We start from the raw sequence: 27,730 nt of genomic DNA, 5'->3' as shown, positions 1-27,730 counted from the left end.
TGAAGGGAATATTTGTCAGGGGCAGGGTATGAGAAGAAGAAGGAGAAAGTGTTAGGAAGAAAAGGAAGAAGACACGGGTATGGCATTTTACAGAAAGATCAGAGGCAGGGAGCACAGTGGGAGTAATTAGAGTTTGTGATTCAGGTGTGAGACAAAAGGAGGGGAGCATCCATAGGGGAAGAGGATACAGAGAACAAGGAGGAATTCAGAGTCTCGCAGCAGACAGGCAGGAGGGGATTAGTGCAAATGCAGGGAGAGAACAGGACACAGGTATGGTATAGCAAGCTTGCAAATGGCTGTGACAGTGAATTTCTGGCAAAGTCAGCAGGGATGACACGGGGTGTCAGACAATGCAAACCAGGGGCCATGGGCACAGCCAGCCACAGGAGCATCCCTGTCACCTGCATTGTGTTTGGGAGAGCTGTGAGGCTGGGTGGCGCTGGGATGCAGCTGGCAGAAGTGATGGAAATGAGGAGCACAAACACTACAGGCTTTCAAATTAGGAAAGAAAATAACGCTAGCAACTGTGTCTTAAATGTGTAATTTCTGTTTCTTAGCTGGAGCTGCTGCCCACATGGCTGCACAGAGACAGAGCTGGGGCCAGGATTAGGGCAGGTTTGTACAGACCATTGAAGCTCCCCACTTTTGGGAGCACCGCCTGTGCTACGCTTGCCCCTTGCCCTGCGCAGCTCGGGGGCTGTGGGCACAGCAGTGGTGGGATGTGTCTCCTGCTGCACCCTCCTGGCTTGGGTCTCAGTGGGGTGAGCCCTGGCCACAGGGGAGATCGGGATCCATGGACTAAAGGAGGGACTGGAGGGACCTGTTTTCAGCCGGTGAGTTGTAGCAGCGACTCCACTTGGATGAGAACGGTCACACGTGGAGTCCTGCAAACATATCTGCCCATCCAGGCTGATGCCAACGCACCCCCAAAGTCACCCAGAGGGGAGTGAACCTGGCTGTGTGGATTTGGAAAGCTCCATCAAATCAAATGCAGAAGAACTCAGACCTTCTCTCCCGGCTTGCTAACAATTTACAACCCCCTCTCTAATTTTCATTATTGGCTGTAAATGAGCAGTTCAGGGAAACAATTTTCTGGCAGACTCAGCAAATGGATTTGGCCTGGACTGTTGCCTGCTCATGGCATGTGTTTTCCCAGTCCCTTTCCAACTCATGGTGGGGCATCTGAGAAGCTGTAGCTGCCCGCCCAACCTGTCTCACACGGAGCAGCAGTGCAGATCGAGTCCAGGACCAGCACTGGGCCAGCTGGGCTCTGCATGGCATGGGGACTGATGGGTAGCTCACAGCAGCATGGCAATCCACAAGACAAGGACACCCAGAGCCAGCCCACCACCTTTGGTGGAGCTGTCCTCCAGAAATGCATCCCCTCCCGTTTCCAGCTCCCAGCTCTTCATCATCCCACAGCCAGCAGGACTGCACAGATCTCTGTTGCATCCCTCTCACTCTCTTATTCCCAGGTTGAACAGCCCTAATCCATCCAGTCTCCCTTCGTGTAACTGTTCTGTCTCTCCCATCATCCCACCTCTCCCCTTTAGCCCTGTTTCTAGTCAGTTTTGGGGTGGCAAGGCCAGAACTCCGCATGTTGTTCAATTCATGGGAGCTTTACCAAAGTTTCTGTGTTTTTTGCAATACGTTTCTTAATAAATTTCCTTTTCTCTTTGCTGCTGGGCATAGTTTCAAGGTACTATCAGGGAGCTCCATGTGGCTGCAAGATCCTTCCTGTGTGGTCGTTGCAGATTTGGAGCCCATTATCATGTACAGCTTGCGTTTCTTTGCTATCCAAATTAGTTTGTGCCTTTTGGCATGGACTCGGGGTGCCATTGTATCTCCCAGGCAGTCTTCATTTTGACACTTTTTTTTTTTTTTTTTTTTTTTCAGTTTTTCATGGTCACTTTTAGATTGGAACATTCTGAATAGATTTGCATTGCTGCTTCAGCTTCCACCACCTCTTCTGGGTGTTACAAGCATGCTAACAAGCCTGGGACTCTGCCTAAATCCCTGGGCCTCTGACGGTGAGCTCTTCCATCATGAAAATGGGACATCTGTTCCCAGCTTGTGTTTTTTCTCCTTTAAGCTGGTTATCAGTCCACAGGACTGAACCATGGCACCTTAGCATCTATAAAAGCCTTGGCTGAGGTACCTTTACCACAGCCTTTTGAGATCCAAGTACATGGTGTTGACCATATAGTCCTTCTCTATCTCCTTCAAAGATCTCTCCAAGGTTGGAGAGACTTGACTCCCCTTTACAGAAAATCTCACGGCACTTTCTCGATAAATTATGTTTATCCAGGTGCCTATTAAGTTTGCCCCCATTGCTTGGTGTGGCATTCAGACCCGCTGGCCGTATGCTGTCTGAATGGCCACAGAGGTTTTTGTATGGATTGGTGTCACATCTGTCACCTTCCACACCAATTTGAGGTTACACATGGGAATTTGTATCTGATCTGATTCTTCTGGTCTTGTCTGTGTCCTGTGCAGTCCCGGTCACTGGTGACTCTTCAGGCACTGGCTTTGCTCCACCGCCTCCTCCACCACCTCTCTTTGAGGCAATCCTCAGGTATTCCGCTGGAAAAGCCCTTGTGGTGTGGGAATCTCCTTAATCATAGATGTGCAAAATACCACTGCAGTGGTTTAATTTTATTTTTCTGTGGACCTATGTGCTCGTCCTGCCCTCCTTTAATACGTTGTCATCTATGAGTGATAACAACCTCCTGATCTGGCCTCCTCAAGTGTGGGAAAAGTTGCGTTCTTAGCTTTCAAGCTGTTAGCAAGTTGCTCTTAAAAAATACTTAATCTGATTCATGATGGTTTGGTACTTGATTTGCCAGGGCCTGGGCACATTTCTGTTTTCCGCCTTTGGACACTACTTTCTTTTTATTTCTAAGCAACTTCACAGTTTAACCATAGCAGACCTTTAAAACCTAGCAATACAGTTGTACAGTGTTTAAAAGAACATTTCTCCAGCTTAATATACAGCTGATGGCAATGCAGAATTTTTATAGATTTTAAACACTACTTACATGTTTAGGTTTTTGCAAAGTACTCTAGTACTACCCTAGAAGTATGGCTTATCATATTGGAAGATAGCAGAGGCAGTTATGGACTAACAAGCATGACCAAGACCCCAAAATGGATTTACCTCATTTGAGAGGCTTTTCCATTAATTTGTTTCACTCCAGGCAAATTATATGTGCCTCTCAAATCAGGCTTAGTGAAGATCTTAGTCACAAACAATTGGTCTCAAACCTCAGAGATCAAGGGTAGTTGATATCTCTTTTTTCCTCTAATCTAATTTGATTCCCAATAGTCTGTGGCTAATGCGGGCGCACAATGCACCAGACAGAGCATTTGCAGCAGAGACAGGGACGTACAAGGCGGTGTTAAGATCTTACTTACATTATTATCTGCAGCTATGGCAGTTGGCAGCAGTGCTGGGAGGATCTGGGGAGTGGAGGAGCACAGAGACCTCAGCCTGACGCAACCAGGGTTGAGAAAGGAGATCACGATCTTTTAAATATGGAAAGGGATTATCCAATTTCAGCGACAATTCTGTTAGCACCTAAAATCTGCATAAACTGCCTGTGACCACGTTGACATGGAAAATTAAGAGATTCATAAACACACAAAGGGGAATGGTTTCCCAAGCAGGGAGAAGGGGACAAAGAGGCTTAGGATTAGTACCGTAGCCAAGGGTCAAGGCAGGAGCGAGCCTGGCGTTGGAAATGCAGCTTTGCATCACCAGTGCTCAAGCAGCCGGAATAACAGCATTCCCCAGAGAGGCTGGACAGGACGGTCCATCACTGCCTGCGAGCGTCTCCTTGTCAGGTCCTGCTGACCACCTGCAGGGCCAGAAACCATTTTTCTCCTTAATATTTCCACCCCCACTCCCCCCATAACTCAGTCTCTTGGTTCTCTTCCCTGCTGGAGCAGAGAAACAGCTGGAATAATGTACAGGACGAGACCTGACACATCTGTCACGATAACCCAGGTCAGAAAGGAAGCTCCCCCAGCCAGGGAGGCAAAGGTGCTGTTGTTTTCCCTTTGTACTATAGGTTTTGTCCACTTTCTCCTAGGATTAGCTGGAATTTTCCCCAGAGATTGCCTGCTGTCAGTTATCTTCCTTAATACCTGCCTAGCATTGCAAAAATATCCTGCCTTTGCCTGTTTGTTTTACAAGTCTTGGGAATGTGCAGTGACCGTGCTTTTGGAGCAAACATCTGTGATTACCGTGATTGTGGAAAGCTGGGCTTGACTCAAGCGGTCCAGTGTCTCCTTGACCCCCTGGTCCAGGCACAATGTTTTTTTCTGAACAGGGTAGTTTTTGATGTAGGAACCTCTGAGGGCAAAGGATGACTTTAGGGGACCAGGATGAATAGGTGGACAACACGGGATAAGTCACAGCCAGAGATGGTGTAGGGTGGAGCTGCAGCCAGTGTCCTTAGGGATGGGTTCTGCAGACCAAGATGCTGAAGGTGTTTAAGGTCTCAAGGAGAGGAAAGCTGCTGTAGAAGAAGCATGAAAAGTGCAGGACTCAGCTGGGCACACAAACTCTTGCCAGCTCCTCTCTGCATCCCCCATCTTCACTAGACACCAAAATAAGCACAAGAGACTAGAAAGAATCACCTTGATGCTGCTGGGGAAGCCTCGCCAAGGGAAAAAGATGTGGTTAGGGTGACTCAGAGGCTCACTTTGTCTGAAAGGGTCTGCACCGAGCACAGAATAAGAGCACAAATTGTGCCCATGGAGATTGCTGGAAGCCAGGGAACTCCTGAACCTTCCTCCTCACCCGTAGGTATGGTGCAGGCAGGGAACTGGCGTGCTGGGAAGGGTCCCACAGGGCATCGTGGAGCTGGTCTAAACCAGCTTTGTACAGGTCACATCCTGCAAAGGCCTCTGATGGAGAAGTCCTGAGAGGGGGCTGAGGCAGGTCCTTGGAGCTTGGTGGAAGGAGAGGGATGTGTTGAAATTCAGCACAGCACACCTGAGCGTTTCTTTTTAAATTCTCAATTTAGCAGCACCCACATCCTAGTAAATGATATCAAAACCGCAGAGAGCAGTTCTGCAAGGAGAATATAGATGGAATGTCAGGGTAAGGAGCCATGCATCACCCCTCCTGCCGAGCCGGCCCGTACATCCCGAACCACAGGTGAGTCAAAGCATGGAGAAAGATGCTCAGGTTCACTTGAATATCTGCAAATGTGACAGTATCCATGAGTACACGAGGGGAAGAAATATTCCAGCTTTCAAGGAGTGCACAGCAGTGCAGGACTCATTGCCTGGGGTCCAGGTCATGAAGACCCACCAGCTGTCTGTGGCTGGCCACGTGCTGATGGATAGTGTCCGTGGCTTCGTTCTTCTGTAAGTTTGTTGTGTTCACCTCTTCACAGGGAAGGTATTATTTTCTCCGCACACTGGTATAGGTTAATATAAATGCTTACCAAATGTCCGTTCTCAATAGCAGGCTGTGTCCAAGGCTGTGTCCTGCAAGAGCCTCAGCAGACAGAGGGTACAGGAGAAGGCTGGCCACCGGGTCAGTGCTGTGCAGGCTGCAGATCTGCCTTGCTGCTGGCCTCGTCACAGCAGGGAATTCCTGAGAAGGCACAGTTTTGGCTGGGGGAGCTGATCGGACATGAATTGCATGGGGCTGCCCATCCAGGAGAAGCACTTTCTGCATGCAACAGGATTAGGAGGAGTGGGAGGAATACTCCAGACTTTAAAGGGGATCCAGAGCTCAGCTCACTCCAGGCACTGGCAGCAAAGTGGTTTAGTCCATGTGTCATGGAACATGCTAAAGGCTGATGGAGGCTCTCAGAAGCTCCACTCAGAGACACTTTCTGGCTCTTCCCAGCCTTGTTCACAGCCACAACCCAGAGGCAGTGATGAGCCTCAACAGAGGATGTATCAGCGGTGTTGCCTTCCAGGCGTTTCCTAGCACTTCTGTCCCAGCACAAGCTGCCGAGCCTGAGGGATGGCCATGCAGCCAGCACCCTGGGAGAAGTGGTACCTTGTGGAATCCAGCCTGAATTTTTTCTCCAATTTACCTGGAGAGGTAAAGCACCCATGAGGGATGCAGCAGCACAGTAAAGGCTGTCCCTTTGCCTTCTCTGCTCCAAGATGCACCGCTCAGCCCACTGCAAAATCCCTATGGAACGCCAGCAGCCATGGAGGGCCCAGGACCTGCGTGAGGACCAGCCAGTCTTGTTTGATTACCAGCAGATGGAGGATGCACGCAAGAGAGAGATAATTAATTAATTGCAACTTTCCCTGCCTCCAGACTTTGGTTTCTATTGATCTCAGTTTTATCTGGAGTAATAGAGACAATTAGGAGGGAACACAACAGCAGAAGTTAATTACCAATGGAATGGAAACTGTGTCTTTCAATTTATTAAACTTCTATCACAAAGCAGCACTGCTGCAGAAGCACTAGGAGAGCCAGTATGCCTCTCCCCATCCCCCGTGTCCTGCAGGGCACTCCCCACTCTTGACAATCAATAATAAATGATAAACTCATCCTCCTTCTGAGCAGAGCCAAGGCTCCCGTGCCAAGCCCCAGGGAGCCAAGCCCTCGGGGGAGAGCATCTGGGCTGCTTGGATGGGCAACGTTCACTCTGATGAGAGCCTGGAAGCTGCTGCTCAGCCCTGCCTGCACCCCACCGGGCTGGCAGCTCTTGCAGGCAGGAGCTGCTTTGCAGGTGCTGGGGACAACTCATTGCCATTCCTGCCCTGAGCCCTGGGTGGAAGGCAGCCCTGCCTGCCCACGGTATGGGCACAGCACAGCGTGTTAAAACGGGTGCTGTGGGCAGAGGAAGGCTGGTTGGGGAGGAACCAGCCCAGCTCAGAGAGTTTCACTGATCACGGCTGGCTTTAGCTCCCAGAATTGGGTTTCAAGCAGCCTCAGGGATGCATCAGCCCTGCTAGACTTGCCAAGATATGCATCACTTTAATCAGGGCAGGGCTGCAGGAGGCAGCCAGGAGGGCTGTTACTTCTGCCTCTTAGTACCACGGCTCCAGGGACCTCCTTCCCCTGGCAGGAGGCTTGGATGTCAGGCAAGGACCAGGGATCATCCTCCCTTCCTTCTCTCCACCTGCCCAGTTTCGCCCCACCCTCCCCTCCGCTCCCTCCTCTGCACATCCTGGCCTGAGCCCAGCTTGGGAAATGCCAGTCTGCAGCCTCTCGAGAGACCCTCTGCAGCCTCTCAAGAGACCCTCTGCATCCTCTCGAGAGACCATCTGCACCGTGACAGCTGAAGTCACCTAGCAGGTAGCACAGCCTTGGTGAGACTTCTCAGAGAGCACCATAATTCAAAGCTGGCTCCTGCTCCTGTGCCAGCAGCCAGCGTGCCAGCAGTGAGCAGGTCAGGGATGCTGTGGCAATCCTCTGTCCCCCACTGCCCCTGTGGCACACAGTGCTGAGCATCCCCCCAAGCCAGTCTGGGGACTGGAGAGCAGCATCTGGCTCAGAGGCTGAGCTCTCTCTGCTCTTTCCACAAAACACAGGAGAAAATGATTTGTTAAATATTGCATAATTCTCTGAGGGTGGCAGACCAAATGGTGTGACATAACGAGTCTAGCTTGGACCTGTTTTCAGCCATACCAGCCTACAAAACACTGCGCCTCTCTCCTCATCTTCTTGCCTGTCTCCTGCCTGCTGAAAATGCTCCCACCTGCCTGCTGTCCCTTCCCTGTCATTCCCTCAAGGTCTCTGAGTCAACTCCCACATCTTTGTCTCCAGGGCATTTCAGGCAGTGAGCGTCTAAGTGAGCCTCTGTTGATTGTGCAGGAGCCATAATTAGGTTTCTGGTTTGCTCCTGCCTCTCTTTCCGACTGTTCCCAAGACGGTGCTTGTGTCTGCGCTCCCCCACAGAGCTGGAGTTGTCCAGGAGTTGTCCATAAGACCCCACTGTCTCCCACTAACAGCTCACTCCAAGAGTCGTGGGGCTGTACGGCTGGTGTTACTGCCTCCCAGCATCAAAGTCAGATCACGTTGCTGAGGGTCTTGTCCAGGGGAGTTTTGAAAACCTTCAAGAGATCCCAGAAGCTCCCTGAGCACCTGGACTGGGGCTGCACCACTGTCACAGGGAGGAATTTTTTGACTATGCCCCATGAAGCTGGATGCTGTCCTTGTGTCCTCTTGCTCTTTCACTCTACACCTCTGGCTCTGCCTCCTTTAAAACCTCCACTTAAAGCAGTGAAAGACGCAATTAGATCTCACCCACATCTCCCTTCTAGAGGCTGATAGTTCCTTTGGTCTCCTTTTCTGTATCCTGTGCCCCAGCTCCTGGCCATCTTGGTGGCCTCCGTTGGACTTGGTATCTCTTCTGCAGTAGGGTGGCCAAAACTGGGCACGGGGCTGCCCTGTGGCTCCTTAAGAACTGGGTAGAGGGAATGATGACTTTCCTTGACGTGTCGGCTGTGCTTCTCCTAATGCAGCGCATCTGCGGACAGCCTTCATGACCACAGAGGGCAATGCTGGCTCAGTCTGACCTGAGCTGACCCACACAGCCTTGACCGAACAAGTTTTCTGTGTCACCAGAAAACTTTCTCTGGTCCTGTAAGAATACCTTGATTGCTCACGTCCCAGAACGGACCTGATGTAACCTCTCTTCATGATGAAAAATGACTGTTTATGTGCATGTAGTTAAGACAGTTTCATCAAGATCCTTTTTTGAAGCATCATGTCCAAAGATTTTGACACGGTATCGCTGACTGCTTCACTGGGGTCACAAGTTTAGGATTCATGGTCCCATTCTTAATACAAGGCGACATTGCACTGGACTGCGAAGAGAAAAGCACTCTGGAATACCTCACTTGCTGACGGCTGAGTGTGCATGCTATTAGAGATCGAGCAGCTGTGGGCCTGACCATACTTGAATAGCATACAGGTTTTAAATCCCTGGTATGGTAGGCACAAGCCAATTAGTCATGCTTAAATACTTGGGAGATTGCTGGAGCCCCAGGCCTCAGAGAACCGTAAGGCTCAATTCTGCCCTGCCAGTGAACTGATTTGCAGAAAAAGAGGGGAGGAGATATTTTCTCAAGGTGAAATAGATGTTCTTGGAGGATATGTGGGTTTAGTACAGTTAGGTACCTGGCAGATTAACCCCTGCAGCCTCGATTAGCCCTGCGCTGGGATTCCCGGGTGAAGCAAACATGAAAAACACAAAGAAAACAATTGCAGTCACAGTGACTTGCAGAATGCAACTTCTTGTGGCAGCTCTTAAGCAGTGCTGGTGACGCTGCAAAGCAGTTTGTAGCAAAGAGCAACACAACTCCGGAGTCAAGGTTGGGGCAGGGCAGAGGGTAAGCCCTGAGCACCGTGGTTAAGTTAGTGCCAGGCTTCGCCCCAAATTCCCAACATCCCCAGTCCAGTCCAGTATGTGGCCCTGGCTCTGTCCCCTGGCTGGGCAGGTCCAGCCTAGATGCCACGTCCCATGCAGCCTTGCCTGCTATATTTGCAGCCGCTTTTCCCAGCCCTTCCTGAGGAACCTGCTCAGCAGCTGTGTCCCTCCGGACCCAACACTGGCTGGGGCATCTCTCATTTACATGTCACTCAGCACATCCTCCTGCTCGCCTGCAAGTCCTAAATTCGATCTGATTTCAGTCTGATTAGTTTCCCCTCCACTTGAGAGAATTAATTCATCTCCGGCTCCGCTCTGGGTTTTTTTCCCAATCGATAAAAGGAGGAAGGAAAGGGTGGTGTACCTGTCATTAATCATCATTAAATTAGTGACTCCGGAATTAGCTCACCATGAAAGCCAGCACTTGTGCAGCAGCGGAGCTCTGCTGTGTCGCCATACAGTGAGACCTGGACCTCTGCAGAGTTCGTGCAGAAAGAAACAGAGGTCTGAGTGAGGAGTGACCTACACATGGATGCCACATGAGGGAAAAGATGCAGAACATCCTTGGTGTCAGAGGAAGGACTCTGCCACAGCAAAACACCTCTACACAAATAGGTACTGGCAGCTCCAGGTTGCGCCAACACTCAAGCCAAGCCAGAGCTTCATGATCACTGATCAGCATCACCCTCACCTCCTTGAGGTGACCACCCTGGTGCTGAACGCTGGCTCCATGCTCAAATCACCAGGCAGAGGGTTACCCTTCCACCCCACACAGCACATGGCCTCCACATGCACAGGGAAGATAAAGGGTCAGGAAGGAGCTTCCCTGTACCCCTGCATCCATCCGGCCATGGGGATCAAGTGATGCTGCCCCCCACCTCCATTCCCTGACCTCACTCCTGCCTCTGTGGCCTCCCCTCACCCATCCTGTCCACCCGGTGCTGGAGCAGGAGGCTGAGCTGTTATGATGGCAGCATGTGGAGCAGGAGTGGTGGGATCAGGGGAAGGAGATCACATCCACCTCCTGTGTCAGCGGGTGACGAGCACACAGTGGTTTGTATGAGTAAATGTATCTAAAGATAGGTATATCCATCCTGCATTCCATGTTTTTCTCCCCTGGGCACCTTTTAGTTCCTGGTCCTCACACCTACTCCTGACCACTTTTTGCTACAGCTCTGATCTAGGAGCATCTGCTTTGCCTTCCATGGGAGTTCTGGTTGTGCTGTGGGACCAAGAGACAGTGATGACAGGACTGTGCCGGGGCAGTGGGTCTCAGATCACACCTCTATGGACCCGGTGTCTAAGTGACACTTCAGACCATGCAAAGCATCTGCCAGGGTCTGGTCTGGAAGGTTTGTCTTTGCCTCCCCTTGACAAAGTCAGTCATGCTTGACCTTCACCAGCACCCAGACACACCATAAAAACCCTCCCCTTGATGCTGCAAAAGCCAGTTGGCCACATCATGTCTTTGCAAGGCTTTGGACATGTGGACAGGGATGTCATCACCCTCCATGGCACCTCTTGCTCACACAAGCACTGCATTTGCCCTGTTAGCCACAGCCAGCAGTGCCTTTGCCTGCTGCAACCTGCCATCCTCTTCCAAGGGCACTGCTTTGCGGGATGCAGCCCCCATCCGATAAGCGTGACCTACCCTACTCAGCCTTTGATGTGTGACCTTGCCTCTGGCCTTGTTAAAATGCGTGTTTCTGAAATGAGCCCACCGTAGCCAGAATGCAGCATTACACCCTCATTACTGATCACATGTCTTGCTTTCTCTGTCTCCCTGTAAATAATGTATTTTAATAACTAAGCACGCAGAGCAGGCTTCCTTTAACAGACATTGCCCAGAGTAGCCGTGCTGAGGAGGCGCATTCACTCCTGCTATGCCTCAAAGCACTTCATTAATACATCAGAAAAGGCCAGAAAAACAATGCAAATATTCGGATCAGCCAGTGCTTTCAGCAGGACTTGCCATCCCCGCCTGGCTGTACTGGGTCCAGAGCATCTCCTTGCCTGGCTGTACTGGATCCAGAGCAGCTCTTTGCCTGGCAGTACTGGGTCCAGAGCATCTCCTTGCGCCCAGCTCTGCTGCAGCCTTCCATCTGAGCCTTTCTTGGGGACTCTGTCCAGCTCTACCCCTCCTTTGAGACCCCTCTTAATGTGGCTCCTGCATGCTCCCAATCCACTTGGGGCTGGAGGTTTAACGCTTCAGGGACTGCAGGATGATCCCCACCTCCTCCTTCTCCTCCACTCTTCCTAAGCTGCATCAGTCTTCTGGTTGGGTCATCCTGCCCCTCCCCAGTGACAGCTCTGCTCTGATCACCAATCCTGGTTCCAGTTTGGAAAAATCTCCTACCAGCAGCTGTTCCCTTTTCATTTGCAATGCTGATGTGGCTGCTGACAGTGGGAGACCAGGTCAGGCCATTCCCAGTGCTGCTGAAGTGTTGCTGCAGGCAAAAAGAGCAAAGCATTCAATGGGAGATGTCCTCCACTGGCCTGGAGAGGGTGGGCATGGACACCCTGCTGCTACTATCCATACTCCTGCCCCAGCAGTGGGCAAAAAACCCTCCCAGCACCAGGAAGCCTGGCTCCTGGGACTGCTGTTACATTTTTCTCTCCAAGATTTGTCAGCAGCCACCCAGACTTGCTCTCCTCAGCCTGTCCTGCTGGCAGAGCAGCCAGAGATCAGGCAGGAGAACGAGCTGCAGATCAGCTGCAGAAATACCTCTGTCAAACACGCACACTGTCACGGGTGCATTTTCCCCTTGTGTAACACTTAGTATATATATTTTTTAAAAAAATACAATTTTTTGGGTTATAAGCCTCAGTGAAACTGATCCAGAGGAAAGCATGTGGTGGATGTATGCATGGGTGTGTGTGACTGTCCCTGCTGTACCTGTATTTATGTAGCAGATTTGTTACATATACGTACATACATGTGTGTATATGCTGCTTTCCCTGCTTTTCAAATTGTCAGTGTCTTTTCATCCCTTAGCCAAGGCACAAGGGGGTTGGGGTCAGCACAGGACCAGGACCCATCCCTCTTTCCCTGCAAATACTGGGCTGAGCAGCTGCCCTGCAAACTGGGTAGCAGGAATCGTCCCACAGAAGGAGTGCAGATCAACACAGGAGAGGCAGGGCTGAAGCTCGCTGGTGTGTTATAACCCCTTCCCTGCCAAAAAGAAAGCTGTGCCTCTGGTGTCATCCCTGGGGTGAGAGCTGGGGGAGGCTCAAAGGCTGGAAGAGGCGATCTGAGACGTTCAGTGAAGATCCATGTCCACAGGCTATCCCTGTCTACAGGATCGCAATGAACTTCACCTCGGTGCCCACTAACTGGAAATTCTGTGGGATGTAAAGACTGCTGAGGAGAAGCCAAGCCACCATCACTGCCAGGGACCCAGTCAAACCAGTACAACCCCACTCTTAATTTGCTGAGCAAGCAGCTGCACTTGCAAAGCCAGCGCGCTTCTTTACACAGACCTTTTCCCCCGGAAAGCCCCTTGCTTCCACTGAGTGGTTAACACCAGCTGAATTTGCCACGATTCAAGGTGTTATTACAATGAATGTGAGTGTGAATTAATAATGGCACTTTGAAGCCACTCTCTGTGCTTGCCTGCATCCCTCCTGCTGCATGAGCGGCTCTGTGCTGCCGAGGAACTGCATACATGCTGCTTCATTTTGCGATAATCACAGCCTTCCGCTAAGAGAGATAAACAGCGTGCGGAACTTTTGCTGGCAAAACACAACTCCAAATGAACTGCTAAAAATGGTGTACGAAAGGCTATTTCCAGCCTCTCCACCCAGCTGGAGCTGGCTCTCCTCCCTGTCTGTTGTCAACTCAGAGGGCACACCTGGATCTGTCGCAGGAGGGGTAAAGCACGGAGAAAGGAGACAGGGAGGAGTGCGGGCAGCAGCTCGCTGAGGTTTGGGAGAGCCAGAAGAGGGGTTGCAGCCAGGCGCAGGTCATGCACCAGGCGCGGACAGAGGACACGGCCATATCAACCACGTCTCCAAAGGGCATCCCCAGAACAGCCCATCCAGGGTGGGAGCGGTGTGCAGGCACTGTCCCCATCCTCCAGTGACCTCCTGGTCCACTTCCCTGGCCACTCAGCACAGCTGCAGGGTGGCCCATTGATGCTGTCAGGTCCTAGGGTCCACAAGGAAAGCAAGTCCCAGCAGTGCCTTTCCCCGGCTGCTGCTGCTGCTGCTCACTCATGCAGGGGTCTCATCAAAATGCAGAGCATCCTTTTCTTCTGGCCGGCTTACAGTAAGCAGTTGTCAGACACTTCTATAATCCCAGGTATAATGAACCTTCCCCAGCTCCCTGATTCCTGTATGTGTCACGCGAGCCAGCTGTGCATGAGGAAAGCACTTTGCATGCAGATTATTTATCTGTCCTCAGTCTGATCCAAATAACACCCCCTAAGGACAATCAGACAGCAACAGCCCCTCCTTCCCGAGTCTGGTTTGAGGACACTCGAGTGAGTTTGCACTCACAGGGGTCGTCCCATGAAGGACCATTTAGGACTAGCTGCAGATCGCAGCAATCCTGCAGGGCTCTGGGGCTGTCTGGACAGCAGGGCTGAGCCATCGGAGGGTACGGTGAAGTGCACTAGTGCAAATTTACCACTAGCACTCGTGAAGAGGTAGATGTCTGGTTAAGATGGATGCCCCAGAGTGCTTCTCTCCAGCTTGCCAGCTTTCCCTTGGGGTGGATGTCCTGCTGGTGGTTCCCATCTGTTCCTCCCCTGCAAAGACCCTGCACAGTCAGATGAGAAAGCAGCGGGATCGGCTGTGCTGAGAGCACTGCTGAGGCAGAAAGGCACAGAAGAAATGCTGCCTTGGAGATGCCAGAAACACAGGAGCCCTTGGCAGTACACCCCTGGGGGCTCGGGGGTAACCATTGGCAAGCAGGTTTGATTAGAATTTAAGCAGCATCCAAAGCAAAGTGTGATGTTTAATAAAGGAGGAGGAGGTACAGCATAGAGCAAGGACCAGACTGACATCTCTGCAGCCCTGAGACCCGAGGGAAGGCTCCCCATCCCAGGCACAACCTCAGGCACACCGGCCGTAGGGAAGGCCAGCTGCTGCTCAGCACATGCCTGGACCTCAGAGGCACAGGGGAGATGCTGCCACCCCAGGTGACACCTATAACCTGTGCCCCTAGGTTTCCCAGGAATTTAGAATGCTCCTCAGTGTCACCCTGGGGGTGCTGGTGGACCCCCTGCTCTGCCCCAAACCTATTCCAGACCTCCAGTCAGGCCTGGCTTAAAAACCATTATTGATTTTGAGTTCTCATCCTCAGCTTTTGATGTCTAAACGGACAGCAGCCTTTTGATAATGTTTTGGGGCTCTCCCTTCACCAGATGGGCATAAATGTACTTCTTTTAGGTGGAAACAGAGTTTTGCACTCAATCTCATGACTCGAGGAAGTGGGGCTTTAAAACATCCTTCTTTATCAGATGACATGAAATGAAGGGAGTCCCCCTTCCTGATTCTCCTCTGAGAGAAGGGCATGCCTAGGGAGAGAACAAGGATTTCGCTGTAGTGGAGCCAGGTCTCAGTGAAAAGTCAAGCAGATATCACCGCAGAGCTGCAGACAACAGTCTCTCACCTCCAGATCCAAACCACAAAGTAACTGGGATGCTGAAAGAGAAGGATGTGCGTGTCACTCACTGAACTAGTGAGATCCCAGAGGAGCAGGAGGATGCTCATCTCCTGGAAGAACAACATTATGGGCACAGCTTCTTGGTGTTCTCTCCAGAAAGGGGCTTTTTCTCTCCCTGTCTGTATAACCAGTGGATGTAGCACTCAGGGTCTGCAGCGGGATCCCTGTAACCACAGCAGACACAAGTGTGGGTGGTTCCTATGCTGATTCCCGATCTCTTCATCATGAAATTGCTTTTATTATTTATTATTAGTGGGAAATCTATTATGCTGGATCCAAGAGCTGAGAGAGGTGAGGCTGCTGCAGCTCCCTGTCCCTGTGTCCAACCAGTAGTGAGGCTGAAGATCACAGAATCTCAGCACGGTGGGGCTGGAAGGCACCTCTGGGATCATGGGATCACCGTGTCCAGCCCCTGCTGGAGCAGGTTCCCCCCGAGCAGGCTGCACAGGATCCATCCAGGCGCGTTTGGATGTCTCCAGAGAAGGAGACCCCACAGCCTCCCTGGGCAGCCTGCCCCCCTGCTCCATCACCCTCAAGGTAAAGAAGTTCTTCCTCATATTCAGAAGGAACTTCTTGTGTTGCAGTTTGTGCCTGTTGCCCCTTGTCCTGGTGCTGGGCACCACTGAGAAGCGCCTGGACTCTGGAAAAAAGGGGTTGGAAGGTCCTCTTGACCCTGGCCCTTAGAATATTTGTAGGCGTTGGTAAGATCCCTTCTCAGTCTCCTTCAGACTGAACAGCCCCAGGTCTCTCAGCCTTTCCTCACAAGGGAGATGCTCCAGCCCCCTCATCACCTTTGCAGCCTCCGCTGGACCCTCTCCAGTTGTTCCCTGTCCCTCTGGAACTGGGAGCCCAGCACTGGGCACAGCTCTCCAGGCATGGCCTCAGGGCAGATCCTCTGCTCTGCCAGTCAGCCAGTTCTCAGCCCAGCTCACTGCCCGCTCCTCTAACCCACGCTCCCTGAGCTTACCCGTGAGCATGTTGTGGCACACAGCATCCAAAGCCTTGCCGAGGTCAAGGTAGACAACATCCACCACTCTCCCCTGGTGTACCCAGCCAGCCCTTCCATCAGCATGATTTCCCCTTAGTGACTCCACGTTGACTGCTCCTCATAAAGGCGTGTGTTCCCAGCAGGCACACACAGACAAAGCACACATGTACTTCATATATACGTATATACCTATATACCTGGCTGGCCACACAGGTCACAGACAGAAAGTCAGAGCACCCAAAAGAACATTGAGGACACCAACAGCCACATTCTGCTCCCCTCTCTGGCTGGGCAGGATGGAGGTCCTGAGAATATATATATATAATTATTATTATTTTTCTCCACATACATATACACACATATATGCAATGTGGATGCCTCCAGTTCCCAGTGTCCACATTTCCCAGTTCCCACAGTGTCCATATGGACACCCAGCTTGTCCATAATAAATCCAAAAATGCTCTTACCCTGCGTCCCATGATGGATCTGACACCCCTAGGCAGCAACCCCCTCGGTCCAAAAGGTGACCTGAGGAGCTACTCCCAGTGACTCATGGTGATGGGTTTCACACCTCGACACTGGGGCTGATGGGTCCGCTGGGACCCCTGGAAGGGGCCCTGGACAAGGTGGCTGTTCCTCTGGAGTCTGCAATCTGGGTTCCCAGCTGACACTGTGTCCCTGTGCTCCTCTGGGCTTGTGGAGATTGGCCTTTGATGGGCTGATGGCTCTCCTGTGATGGGCCTGGGAGTAGCCCTAGCGTATTGTTTGGGGTCCCTCTCCTGCCATTGTCCTTTTGTGCTCCTTTGTGGGCATGCAAACGAGCATTTATCAAATGCTCTTAACTTTAATTGTGACAGATACCTCTATCTTAACCCCTCAGGGAGCCAGGAGTGTGGGAGCGACCACCTTGGGCACAGCCCCTCCAGTGCGCAGAGTGCAGGCAGCGTGCAGGTCCAGGGTGCGGGCAGGTGCCATCTCCAAGTTCAGGCTCAGCAGCAGGTTTTTGGCAGAGCAGGAGAGTCCTTTTTCCCCCTTAAATCCTGTCTCCATGAGCAATTGCACAGCTATGTGTGTGCATCTAATGGAAGGTCTTTCCTCAGCGTCTCGGCACTGGGAAGTGCTCTTGGTGCCACATCCCGTAGGATGGCATGCAACATGCTTTGTGCCCCATGGGCTCTCCAAGCCCTGCAGGGATGTGGAAGGTGCTTTTGCAGTGGCCTGAAGTACAATTTCTTGCCTGGTTTGCCCAGCTCTTCCTTTCCAGGGTCTGCAAACCCTGTTTTCCACCAGCCCTAGCTATTGGCACACTGCGGCTGCACGCACAGAGACACGCAAGAGTTTAAATTCAGGGAAGATGTTGTGTGTAGCACAAGATATGAGCTGTCACTCATTCACTTTCTGATCAAGCACCTAGCTAAAACCTTCCAGAGAGGTGACCAGCCTAGATCTGAAGGCAGCAGGCAAAGGGAAAGCAAGGAGGGTCAGTGCCCATATCCCCACTGTACAGTCAAGGATGCCAAGGGACCAAAGCATGGTGATACAGCCAGCTAGCTGCCATCAATCACAGGGCTTTAGCAGAGGCTTCTGAGTATTTAAATCATTAATTAAGATTAATGAAATGCACTTTTGCGGTTTATCTAAGTGCTTGTTCCGAAACCAAAACCCGGTCATTAATTAGTGAATGAGACAATTTAAAGGGCTCAGTAAAATCCCCTCTTAAGCCCCAGTGAGGCACATCAGCATGGCTTTAAGTGGAAGGATATGGCTCTACCTAGGGGATGCTACACCAAAGCAGGATAGGTGACACTTGAGCAGAGACACAGACACATGCTCCCCACCAACATGGGCTTTTAGGGGATTAGGGAGGTCCATCCAGTTCAGGACAGACTGGGAGAGACAACCTGCTAATCTTCTTGTACCCTTGTGGCAAATGAGAGGCTCCATTTGGTTTCCCCAAATAAATTAATTTGAAAAGCTCAGGGATTAGATTAGAGCTCCCTAGAAATCCCACTGCCTGATCTGCCCATCCTGAGGCTCCTGAAACCTCCTTATAAAGACTAATGTAAACAAATCCATCCCATTACAGGATGGATCTGAACCCGCCATAAAACGCCCAGACTGTGTGACACGAAATGCCACATGAAGCCCAGCTGAGGGTCTCCTACACGTGTCAGCTTGTGCTTGGCCTCATGCTATGACATGTGTGTACCAGACCCAGATCCAGAGGACCAGGACCCAGTGCCCAGATGCAGCCAGTTCCCCCACACTGTGTTCCCCAAGTGCCACGTGTGGTTCCCCCAGGGACCTCCTGGGTGAACACCTCTGGTGATGGGCACGGAACCGCAGTCGCCTTCTGCCCCCCATTGCAACCTTCCCCCTGGCTTTGGAGTTTGGAGATGAATTTCAAGGCACATCTTATGGCCACTCACTAGGGTGTTTGAAAAAATAGTGTTAGAAAATGACCTTTTCCGCAGTGCAATAAAACAGATAGACTGGCAGTAAATTGCACCAATTACAGGGAACTCAGTAATTAATTAGAAGCCAGGAGTCTTCTCATCCCTCAGTGCAGCTCTGAAATTAAGAGTCTGAGTAAAGAATAACTTCCAGGCCAGGGAGTCAGTGCTGGGGCTGCCACGCGACTGCCCCCCACGCAGAGGCTCGATGAGGACTGCAATTGTCTCCTAGATGTTGATCGATTTGCTTTTGAGTTGGCAGCAAGGACACGGGTTTGACCTCTGCCTGCAGAGAGGAGGGAGAGGACTTCCAGCAGCGCCTGCGGGACGGCATCTCTAGTAGTTAATGCCACTGCAAGTGGAAAAGTGTCTGCCCAAGCTGGGAAGGGGCTACCTCCTCCTTGCAAAGTGATGGAGGTGGTTGAGAAGAGTAGGGTGAACCCACAGGGAGCACGGCAGAAGCAGAGAGGTTGGGATCTGCTGACAGAAAGTAATGAGCTGCCGAGCTAATGAAAATGCTGGAGAGGATGCTGTAGGTGTGTGGACCACATGAGTGCCGAGGGTACCAGTGCTGCTGCCCTCTGCCCACCTGGGGAACCAGACCCCAGGGAGCTACCGGCGTCAACGCCTTACTCCTGCTGCTGAAGGGCTCAAGCATGGGCCGGAGGGACAAGGAGGCATGGTGACCTCCAGCCTACCGCCACCTGAATACATCTCCAACCTTGAAAACATCAGGTCTGGCTCTGCACAGCATTGCTGCAGCTGGGCTGGGATATTCCTCAGCAAATCCACTAAGCTGGAGGTTGGCTGATGGTGCCTGCGAGCCACCCGTCGGGGTCCTGCTGCCCAGAAGCAAAAGCAATCAAAGCCTTTGAAGCAGCAATCAGATGCTCTCCAAATTGTGGGGACGTGAGAAGTGAGTTTGCAACTTTGGATCGATCCAGCAGCCAAGGTCAGTCAAAGGGAAGCTGAGCTCCTGGAGAAGCCACTGTGGAAAGTGAGTTGTAATAGAAATAAGTTGTAATAGTCTCCAGCCAGCATGGACCTCCAGCTGCCGCTGACCCAGTTAACACTAACACTCACCTGCAGGAAACTTCTACTTCATTTTTCAAGGTGTTACATCAGGGAAACAGATGATGGCATTGAGGTTAGCCTGCGAAGAGCATGCGATGCTCTAGCAGCCATCAGGATCTGGCTGTGCATGACATGCAGGAAGGATCCATGCTGGTCATCTCAGCCCAGTGGAAAGCATGACATTGCTATAAAGGAGTGCATGGTGGTCTCCGCTTGCCTGGGAATAGCACATCCCCGTCTGGTGGAGGGATTCATGATGGTCTTGCCATGCCCTGATGGCCCCAAAGAAAGCAAACCTCGCATACCCAGAACTAGGGCATCAAAACACAAAGCCCAGAGAAGAGGATCTTGTGCCTCCCTCGCAGTATGGCCATCACTTTGGATTAGGAAGGGAAACTCCTATTGTCCAGGGTGTCTTTCCAAGCCTTGTTTCCTGAGCCATAGCATAAAGCCAAGAGGGGGAGGAAGGAAGGACCATGACTTGTATTTTTTTTCAGTTGCCTTGTGGTTTTTAAGCCATTAAAAAAAAAAAATGCGAAGTTTTAAATGCTGGGATTCACACAGCACTGTGCCTGCTGAACATAATTTTTCTCCTGGCTGGATTTCTGTCCCGGGATGCCCTGCCATGGAGTGGTACAGGCACCTCTCCCCTGGCCTTGCAGGGGTCCTGGCTGGCTCCTTGCTCCTCAGCCCAGCCGCCGTGCCCATTGCCTGCAGGAAGGCTTACAGCACTGCGATCACTTCTACTCATCTTGAGTGATCTCCCTTACTGGCCTTAAGATGGACAGGCTTGCATCCTGGATGCATCCACAGGCTTTTGATGGAGCCCTGAGTGGTAGGAAGAAGCCAAACGTGAGCCACGGTGGCAAACAAATCAGTATCCCATACAATGGGCCAGATGCCCCTTGCAGCCCATAGTCTGCATACTTTTCACCATGCTAAAATCAGCCCCCTTCAGAGATTGGTTCGAGGAGTAGCCCTACTCCTAGTAGTGGCTAGATCCTACCATTCCCCAAAAGCCTTTTGGTTCCTCTGCTTGCCCTTCTGTGCTGGGGGAACCAGCCACAGCGCAATGCCACAAAGCAGGGACCCTGTTGCATGCCCCGGGGCTGCTGGTGTGTTGTCAGCACAGCTATGGGCACCCTGCTCTGATCCCATCTTATTTATGGCACATCCTTCCTGCCTTCTCCCTGCTATTATCGCCTGAAATGTTGTGATTTAGATTCCGGCTGTATTTGATTGTAAACTCTCCCAATCTACAAATTTCAGTGACAGGCACTAGAGCAGCTCATTTACATGCCAAAGTGATCAATCCGGAAATGCTCGATACACAAATGAATAAATAAATAATGGATACATTAAAGAATGGGAAACAATCAGCCAAATTAACCAATAGATGTTGAATAACAAAAAGCCCTGACATCCCTAACAGAGAACAAGAGGAGGAGGGATGGGACATGCTTTCCTAGCATTGCCCAGGGCTGCTCAGCACTTCTCTATCTCTTCTCATCCCATGAGCCAACAGGGATGTGTATCAGCACCAGGAGACAGGAGAAAGGGCTGGAGCATAAAATCCTGGCTTTTAAACCCCATACCTGTCTTTGTTCCTCCCACCTGCTCTGTGCAAGCATCTGTCATAGGAATACCACATCCCCTAGGAAAACAATTAAAACGTTTTAGACATTGCGTGGCAAGTGGCCTTGCAGCCTGATTTTCAGCTGACGCGTCAGGAAATCCTTTCAGGGCACTCGAACCATCCCAGCTTCTTGTTCGGTTGATGGAAACATGGGAGCCTGCAGAATGCATGCCAACTCCATTGCATTGCGCAGGGAGTTTACCCGGTGGTCAGCGGCCCAGGGTGAGCATTTGGGGACAGGCCAGCTCAACCGCTGCAAAACCAGTTTGCAGTGGTTATTCAGGCATCCTCAAGCCACCAGCGAGGGCAGAAGCACGGATGCTCTGAGCTGTCCTGACCTCCTGGGGGTGCGGGTGGCAGGCTGGGATGCTGGTGACTGGCAGCAGAGGCGTGTGCAGTACCTGCCAGCACTGCTGATCTCCCACCACCTGCCTTCGTCGCTGTCTCCTCAGCAGTGACAGGGAGGCGCTGGCTACCTCGTTTATCCTCCTCTGGCAGCTCCTGCCTGTCACCACTCTGCACCCCAGGGGATCCCCAGCAGGGAAGGCAGTGGAGGAGCATCCCTCCCCGCTGTCTGCTGTCAGGCAGCTCGTGTGTGCCTGAAGGCATTGGGGATGCAGGGAGGGGGCTTTGCAGGGGTCACTTCTCTTCCATGAAGGGGTGCAAGGCTCGGATGGCACTGACTGATCCTGCCTGGAACCACCAGGTGGTGGGGCAGCAAGGAGGTGAAGGAGCTGGCACCCCATGGCCCATCCTGAAAGGAGGGTTGCTTGGGGTAAAATCCATCTGGAGCAAGGCTGTCTGGGTCTGCAGCAGAGCCAGGAGGCCGTGACAGGTACCCTAAATGATGTGGATGCTGACCACAGTGGTCAGGCTCCCCCAGACCCCGGGCTGTCCTCCTCGGGGTGGGTTTTGGTGCTGTGTGGTGCTCTGCAGGGCTCTGCGGTGCCCTGGCTATTCCAGCATACACCCACCTTCCCCTCTGCCTTGGCCTTGGCCCCATTTCACGCCATCTGAGGGTGCCCTCCATCGTCCTTGCCCTTTCTCCATGCTGGCGGTGGTGCTGGTGGGATGCTGCTGGACCTGCAGCAGCTGGGGTAACCTGCCAGGGCATCACAACCCCTTGCAACTCCAACCACGGCTTGGTCCTCACCGGTGCAACACCACTTCTCCCCGGCTCTCAGGGTACCAAACTGCTCCCAGCTTGGGGGGAGGATGTTCGTGGCCTCACTGGGGCCGTTTGCAGGAGGGAAGGGGGTTTTGCTGTGGCTCCGGGCTCCGAGGCAGGGATGCCCGTGGGCTCGCTCCGCGGCTGGGCATCCCGCGGCGTGGCCGTTGGGGACACGGGGAGGCGCGGCCAGCCACCTGCTTTCGGGGGAGGCCGCGGAGCCCCGACGGCAGGTGCCACCAGGCATGGCTGAGGCAGCGCTGCCACCTCGTGGCGTGTCACCCCGCTGCCTGCGCCCGCTCCCAGAGCGGCCCTGACGGGAGGGGGAAGGAGGAGCGTGCCCGGCTGGAGGGATGCTTGTGATGGTGTTGCGGATCAGCTTAAAATTTCACCGAATCTCCCTGTATTTTGTGTTGATGGAACAGCTCTTCTAAGCTTATAATGTTCTTATAAGAACATTTTGATTCTAAGGAGTTAACCTTCATGATAGAATTACGTTCACGCTTATTAACCAATGACGTATGAATCGCAGTGCTGCTTGTTATCCCAGACTGTTCCTTGAAGTCCCTATGCTATAGACCATAATACCCTCTGTCCTCACTCTCCAGACCGCAACCAGAGCACCCAGGTTCTATAGTGTATAGGACGGGTTATTGGACAGCTTGGCAAGGCCAACATCCAGCCTCCCAACTTGGCAACAAAACTAACTTTTAAGGTGTCCTGAAGTGAACTCCCTTCATTATAACACTAAAAATCACGCCCACAGGTCAAGGAGACCCTCGCCCAGGTGAAGCCCCTTCCCCTGTGCAAGCATAGTAACAGAAAAGGGTGACACAGCAAATACTACAATTATATGCAAATTACTAACCAGTCATTGTAATTGGGAGTGTACGACCTTATAATTTTGTGTATAAATGTAACGGTAAAATCTACACAGGTGTGCTTGATTTGTGGAGATGCCACCAAGCACCCAGCGCTGCAATGAAGGAGCACCTGCTCCTTAATGCTGCATTGGTGTTAAGAGGTTTGATTCCCGATTTCAGTGACGATGGCAGATGTGCTCTGCAGAAGCCTCTGGGGCGGCACCATGCCATGCTCACCCACGGCTCCCTGCAGCCAGCCGTCCCCTGGAGCCACAGCCGTCCCAGCTGCAGATCAGGAGGAGGAGGAGATGCTCAGAGGATGGTGGAGGAAGGTTTGATTGGAACTCAGCGACATCAAAAGACAAGTGACTGGGGCTAAGAGCTGCTCAGGGGTCTCAAGGACCTGGAAGAGGTGCTGCCTGGACCACCACCATCTTCCAGAAGATGCTGGAAACCCCCAACCAGCCCCCTGTAAGTCAACATTTACATGGGGTTAAGGGGACAGTCAGAGACCAAGGAGCACTAGGACAGAGCCATCAATCAATCCTGCATGAAATGTTGGAGTGGTCTCATTTTGGCTGTATATTAAGAAAGGGCAATAGGGCAGAAATACAATTACTGTCCAGAAACAGCATTTTGTGGAAGGTAGGTCTTTTCAAACTCACCCGTCATCTTTTCTTGACACGATTACAGATCTGGTTGATAGAGGAACTCCGCTGATAAAATAAAATTGCATTTCTTCTGGGCATCTGATTTATTACGGGGTGACATTTTGATTAAAAATGTGTATTCTATTGCATTAAGAGGGCATATATTCAATGAATTGAAGACCAGCTCAGTGACAAATCTCCAAAGGTAATTATTAATGGAGATGCACTGATGAGTGAAGTTTTGTGTGGTAAGGGCCTCCGGGCTGATTTTTGGTTTCACATTAGTGATTCCCTTTTTCAGCTGTTTTGGAAGTGATGCAACACCTTGCTAGAGGTGGCAGGCAGGGGGGACAGAGGGTTTGTCAGCCCTCCTTGGCTTTGGGACCACCCTGGTCCTGGGCCTTCACACCACCCTCTGTCCTCGGAACATCCTCCCCCGAGCTCCCGCTGTGGCTACATTTGCTTTGGGAAGCCCAGCGTCTCTTTCTCATGAGGGTCAGCGCAGCTGCCACATGGGTCCTGAAAGGAGATTCCAGGTGGATCTGGATCTGATGGGGCTGGTCCCCAGGATCCCCAGGATTGCCACCTGCTGGGGTCATTGTGGCATGGCTCATCCCTCTGCTCCCTGTCGTGGTAGGGCTTGGGTACTGGTGGCTTTTTTGGACTTTTTTGTGGCAGAGCTGAATCCTTGGGCACCTTCCCTGGGGTCTGTGGCGTAAGACACTGGCTTTTTCATTTTGTAGGTCAGGGGGAGGCCATCCACAGCTCCTGGGGTTGCCCAGATCTGGCTGGTGCAAAGCAGCACAGGACCAGGAGCAACCTAGGTGCCATAGACCCCCATCTTCTCCCGCTCTACTACAGAGACAAGGTCCCCAAACCACTGAAGTGAGGGCAGTAGGAAGGAGATGTCTCATCAAGGATGCTCGAGGCCCTGCTGAGCCACACAGGCACTGGTGATCCTTCCCGGAGCCCTGCTCCCTCAGGGTGGGCATCTGGAGGGGTCAGCCCCCAGCAGCAGGGATGACAAGGTCAGTGACAGCCGTGCTCTGCCCACCACCCAGACCAGGAGTCATCAAGCGTGATCCCTGACGAGCATCCCTTGGATGGCCATGCCACCTAGTGCTCACACCATGGGTCACCTGCGGTGACAGCTGTGGCGTGCCTTGGGGCACCCTCCATTGTTGTGTTGCTTTGTGCCCAGTCACCACTGGTCCCTGCCGTGGGGACCGTGCTGCTGGGAACCCTGTGGTCCTGCACTTTCGCTGACCAAGCTGTTCCCTGACTGTGACCAGCACGACCAAATGTGGAAAGGGAAACGAGTTTCTTTTTTGTGCAGAGAAAGCAAAACCTGGCATTTCTCTTCCCCAACCAGGCAAACCACCGTGCATGCAACTACACCCCAGCCCACCCCCACCCCTTTCCTCCCTGCTGCCAGGCAAGAGCTTCTAGAAAACAGACTGTTCAGACTGGTCTGTCTTCACCCCAGCAAGGAGGTAAGTCACCCCAAATAGCTGGGGACACATGCCTTCTCTGTCATCACTCTCAGTCCTTGTTCCCTGCCACCTTCCTTTCTTCACTTTCCTCCTCCACCAGGATTTAAAGTAGGAAAAGGGAGAGAAGATGGGGGGGTGGAGGGGGTGGGCTGCAGTAATCTGTCCTTGCTCCATGTCTCCATGTGGTTGTGGACATCACTGGGCTCTGCAAGCTTGTCCCAGGCTAAGTACTGCAGTTTTGGGGTAGGTCTGTGCGCTCAGAACATTCCTCCTCTCTCCCAGCTCTGTGTGTTGGAGACCTGGATCCCTTTTGCCTGTTTCTCCCTCTTCTGTCATGTCTTTCTGCATCCCTTCCTCACTTGTGCTTTCTATCCCATGGGACCACTGCCCCCATACATCAGTGCTTGCTCCCCAACACTGGAAGAAGCATCCTCTGCATGCATTTGATGTGCAACCACCCATCCCCAGGACATGCACCAAAGGGTTTACGCCACGCTCCATGTCCTGGGCTTTCCAATTCCACCCGACCATGGGCACATGAGTAACATCAATGATTTCAGATCACACAAGGAAACAGCCTCAAAATCCTTCCAGGAAGTTATTTTCACTACTGCATGTGGTGTCCAGCTATCTGTACTGGACAACACATGGGTGACATGGACGACATGTGCAGCTGACCTGCACACTTGCATGTCTGTGTTGAAGGTGCACCTGTGTGTTTGCTCTCTTCTTGCCTCCATCTGCAGTTCCCCCACCCCAGCGCCTGCAGGCAGGCAGGATGCAACCTGGGCTTTGGCTGGCGACCAGCATCCTGGCATCAGTGCTGGGCACGGCCCTGCTGGAGGACGGCTTGTGTCAGGCACCAAACGGCAAGGATGGCTTCCCTGGAATCCCTGGCCTTGATGGGAGGCCAGGGCAGAAGGGTGACAGGGGAGAGCCAGGTAATGGGGAGCTGGGGATGCGGGTGGTGCAGGTGGCTTGGGAGCTTCAAGCCTCCTGGTGGGAGCATCACGGTCTGTGAGAGCAGCTCGGGAGATGCTGGATGTGCATGAACAGTTCCTCCTCACCACTTCTCCCTAGGGAAATCAACACAGAGGACAGGCATCCAGGGACCCAAGGGGGATGCAGGCGAGCCAGGGACTCCTGGCATGCCAGGGAGACAGGGCTACCCCGGCCTGCCTGGCCTCCCTGGGCTCCCAGGACAGCCGGGGCCGAAGGGGGACAAGGGGAAAGCTGGCAACATCTTGGACCAGCCACGTCCTGCCTTCTCCGCTTCGCTGAGGTCCCCACGGTTCAACAGCGGGACAGTTGTGTTTGACAACATCATCACCAACCAGGAGGACTCCTACAATCCCCAGACTGGGGAATTCACCTGCCGTGTCCCTGGGCTCTACTACTTCGCCTACCAGGTGATCTCCAGCGGGGACCTCTGCCTGAGCATCACCAAGAACAAGGAGCGCGTGGTCAGCTTCTGTGATTACAACAGCCGCACGATCCTGCAGGTGAACTCGGGCAGCACTGTGCTCAGCCTGGCTATGGGCGACCAGGTCTCCGTGAGCACCAACCCTGGCAGCAGCAACATGATCTACAGCGGCTCCGAGGCAGACAGCGTCTTCAATGGCTTCATGCTCTTCCCGCAGATGGGCTGATGGACTCCCAGTTTGGACCTGCTTAGCACCACCACATTGCAGTGGGTGTCTCTGCACGTGTTTTCCCCCTCTGAGTGTGTGGGATGGTTTAGTACCACAACAAACAGGGATGGCCGCAAACCAAGCCACCAGACAAGTCCTGTGCTTCCACCAATGTCACAAAGTGGCCAGGCCGTGGGTCATCACTGCATCAGTGAGACCCCTGCTAGCAGTTGCCTCCATGCTGAGTCTGCCCGCTCCAGCCTGGAGGCAGAGGGCTTCTGGTCCCAGCAGCTCTTTCTCCTCCTGGACATTCAGACCCCACACTGGAGAGACCCAGTTGTCACGGGGTCAGAAAGAGCCCTTCATCAGCTGTGGCTCTTTGCTCCTGAGTGGGAAATCACTGCATGCCACTGCTTCTGCTACACTAACCATTGCAAATGTCCTTCTGGTGCTGAGCCACTACTGCCTCTCACATCCTTCCCATCAGTACAAATAAACCCTTCTTCCACAACAGCCACTTGGGTTGCCTTTCTTATTCTTGCGTTTTTCCCAAACCATTTATGTCCCGGGTCCCTTCCCGAGCTGCCCAGGGAGAGAAGCAATCCCAGCTTCTCTTTGGAGAACCCTAACGACAAAGGCAGAAAGACAGGAGGGAACAGAGCGTACAAGCAGAGCTGGCACTCACAGGGAGGAATGGGAAATCTCTGGGACTAGCTTATGTGTGTCCTTTCTCTGATGAGTCGAAGCTGG

The 27,730-nt window shown here is 52.4% G+C and overlaps 1 protein-coding gene across 1 annotated transcript; it reads left to right on the top strand.

Annotated features, from left to right (window-relative positions):
- The first annotated feature begins 6,132 nt into the window (after positions 1–6,132).
- C1QA (complement C1q A chain) lies at positions 6,133–27,493 on the top strand. The gene is made up of 4 exons (XM_005437778.4): positions 6,133–6,247; positions 25,149–25,349; positions 26,096–26,290; positions 26,430–27,493. Exons 1-4 carry the CDS (start codon positions 6,133–6,135, stop codon positions 26,996–26,998), a joined length of 1,080 nt encoding a protein of 359 aa, XP_005437835.2. The 3' UTR covers positions 26,999–27,493.
- Positions 27,494–27,730: the final 237 nt, after the last annotated feature.

This window comes from Falco cherrug, chromosome 3 (genome assembly GCF_023634085.1).
Source record: "Falco cherrug isolate bFalChe1 chromosome 3, bFalChe1.pri, whole genome shotgun sequence".
Taxonomy (NCBI): Eukaryota; Metazoa; Chordata; class Aves; order Falconiformes; family Falconidae; genus Falco; species Falco cherrug.
This window is presented reverse-complemented; position numbering and strand designations above follow the sequence as displayed.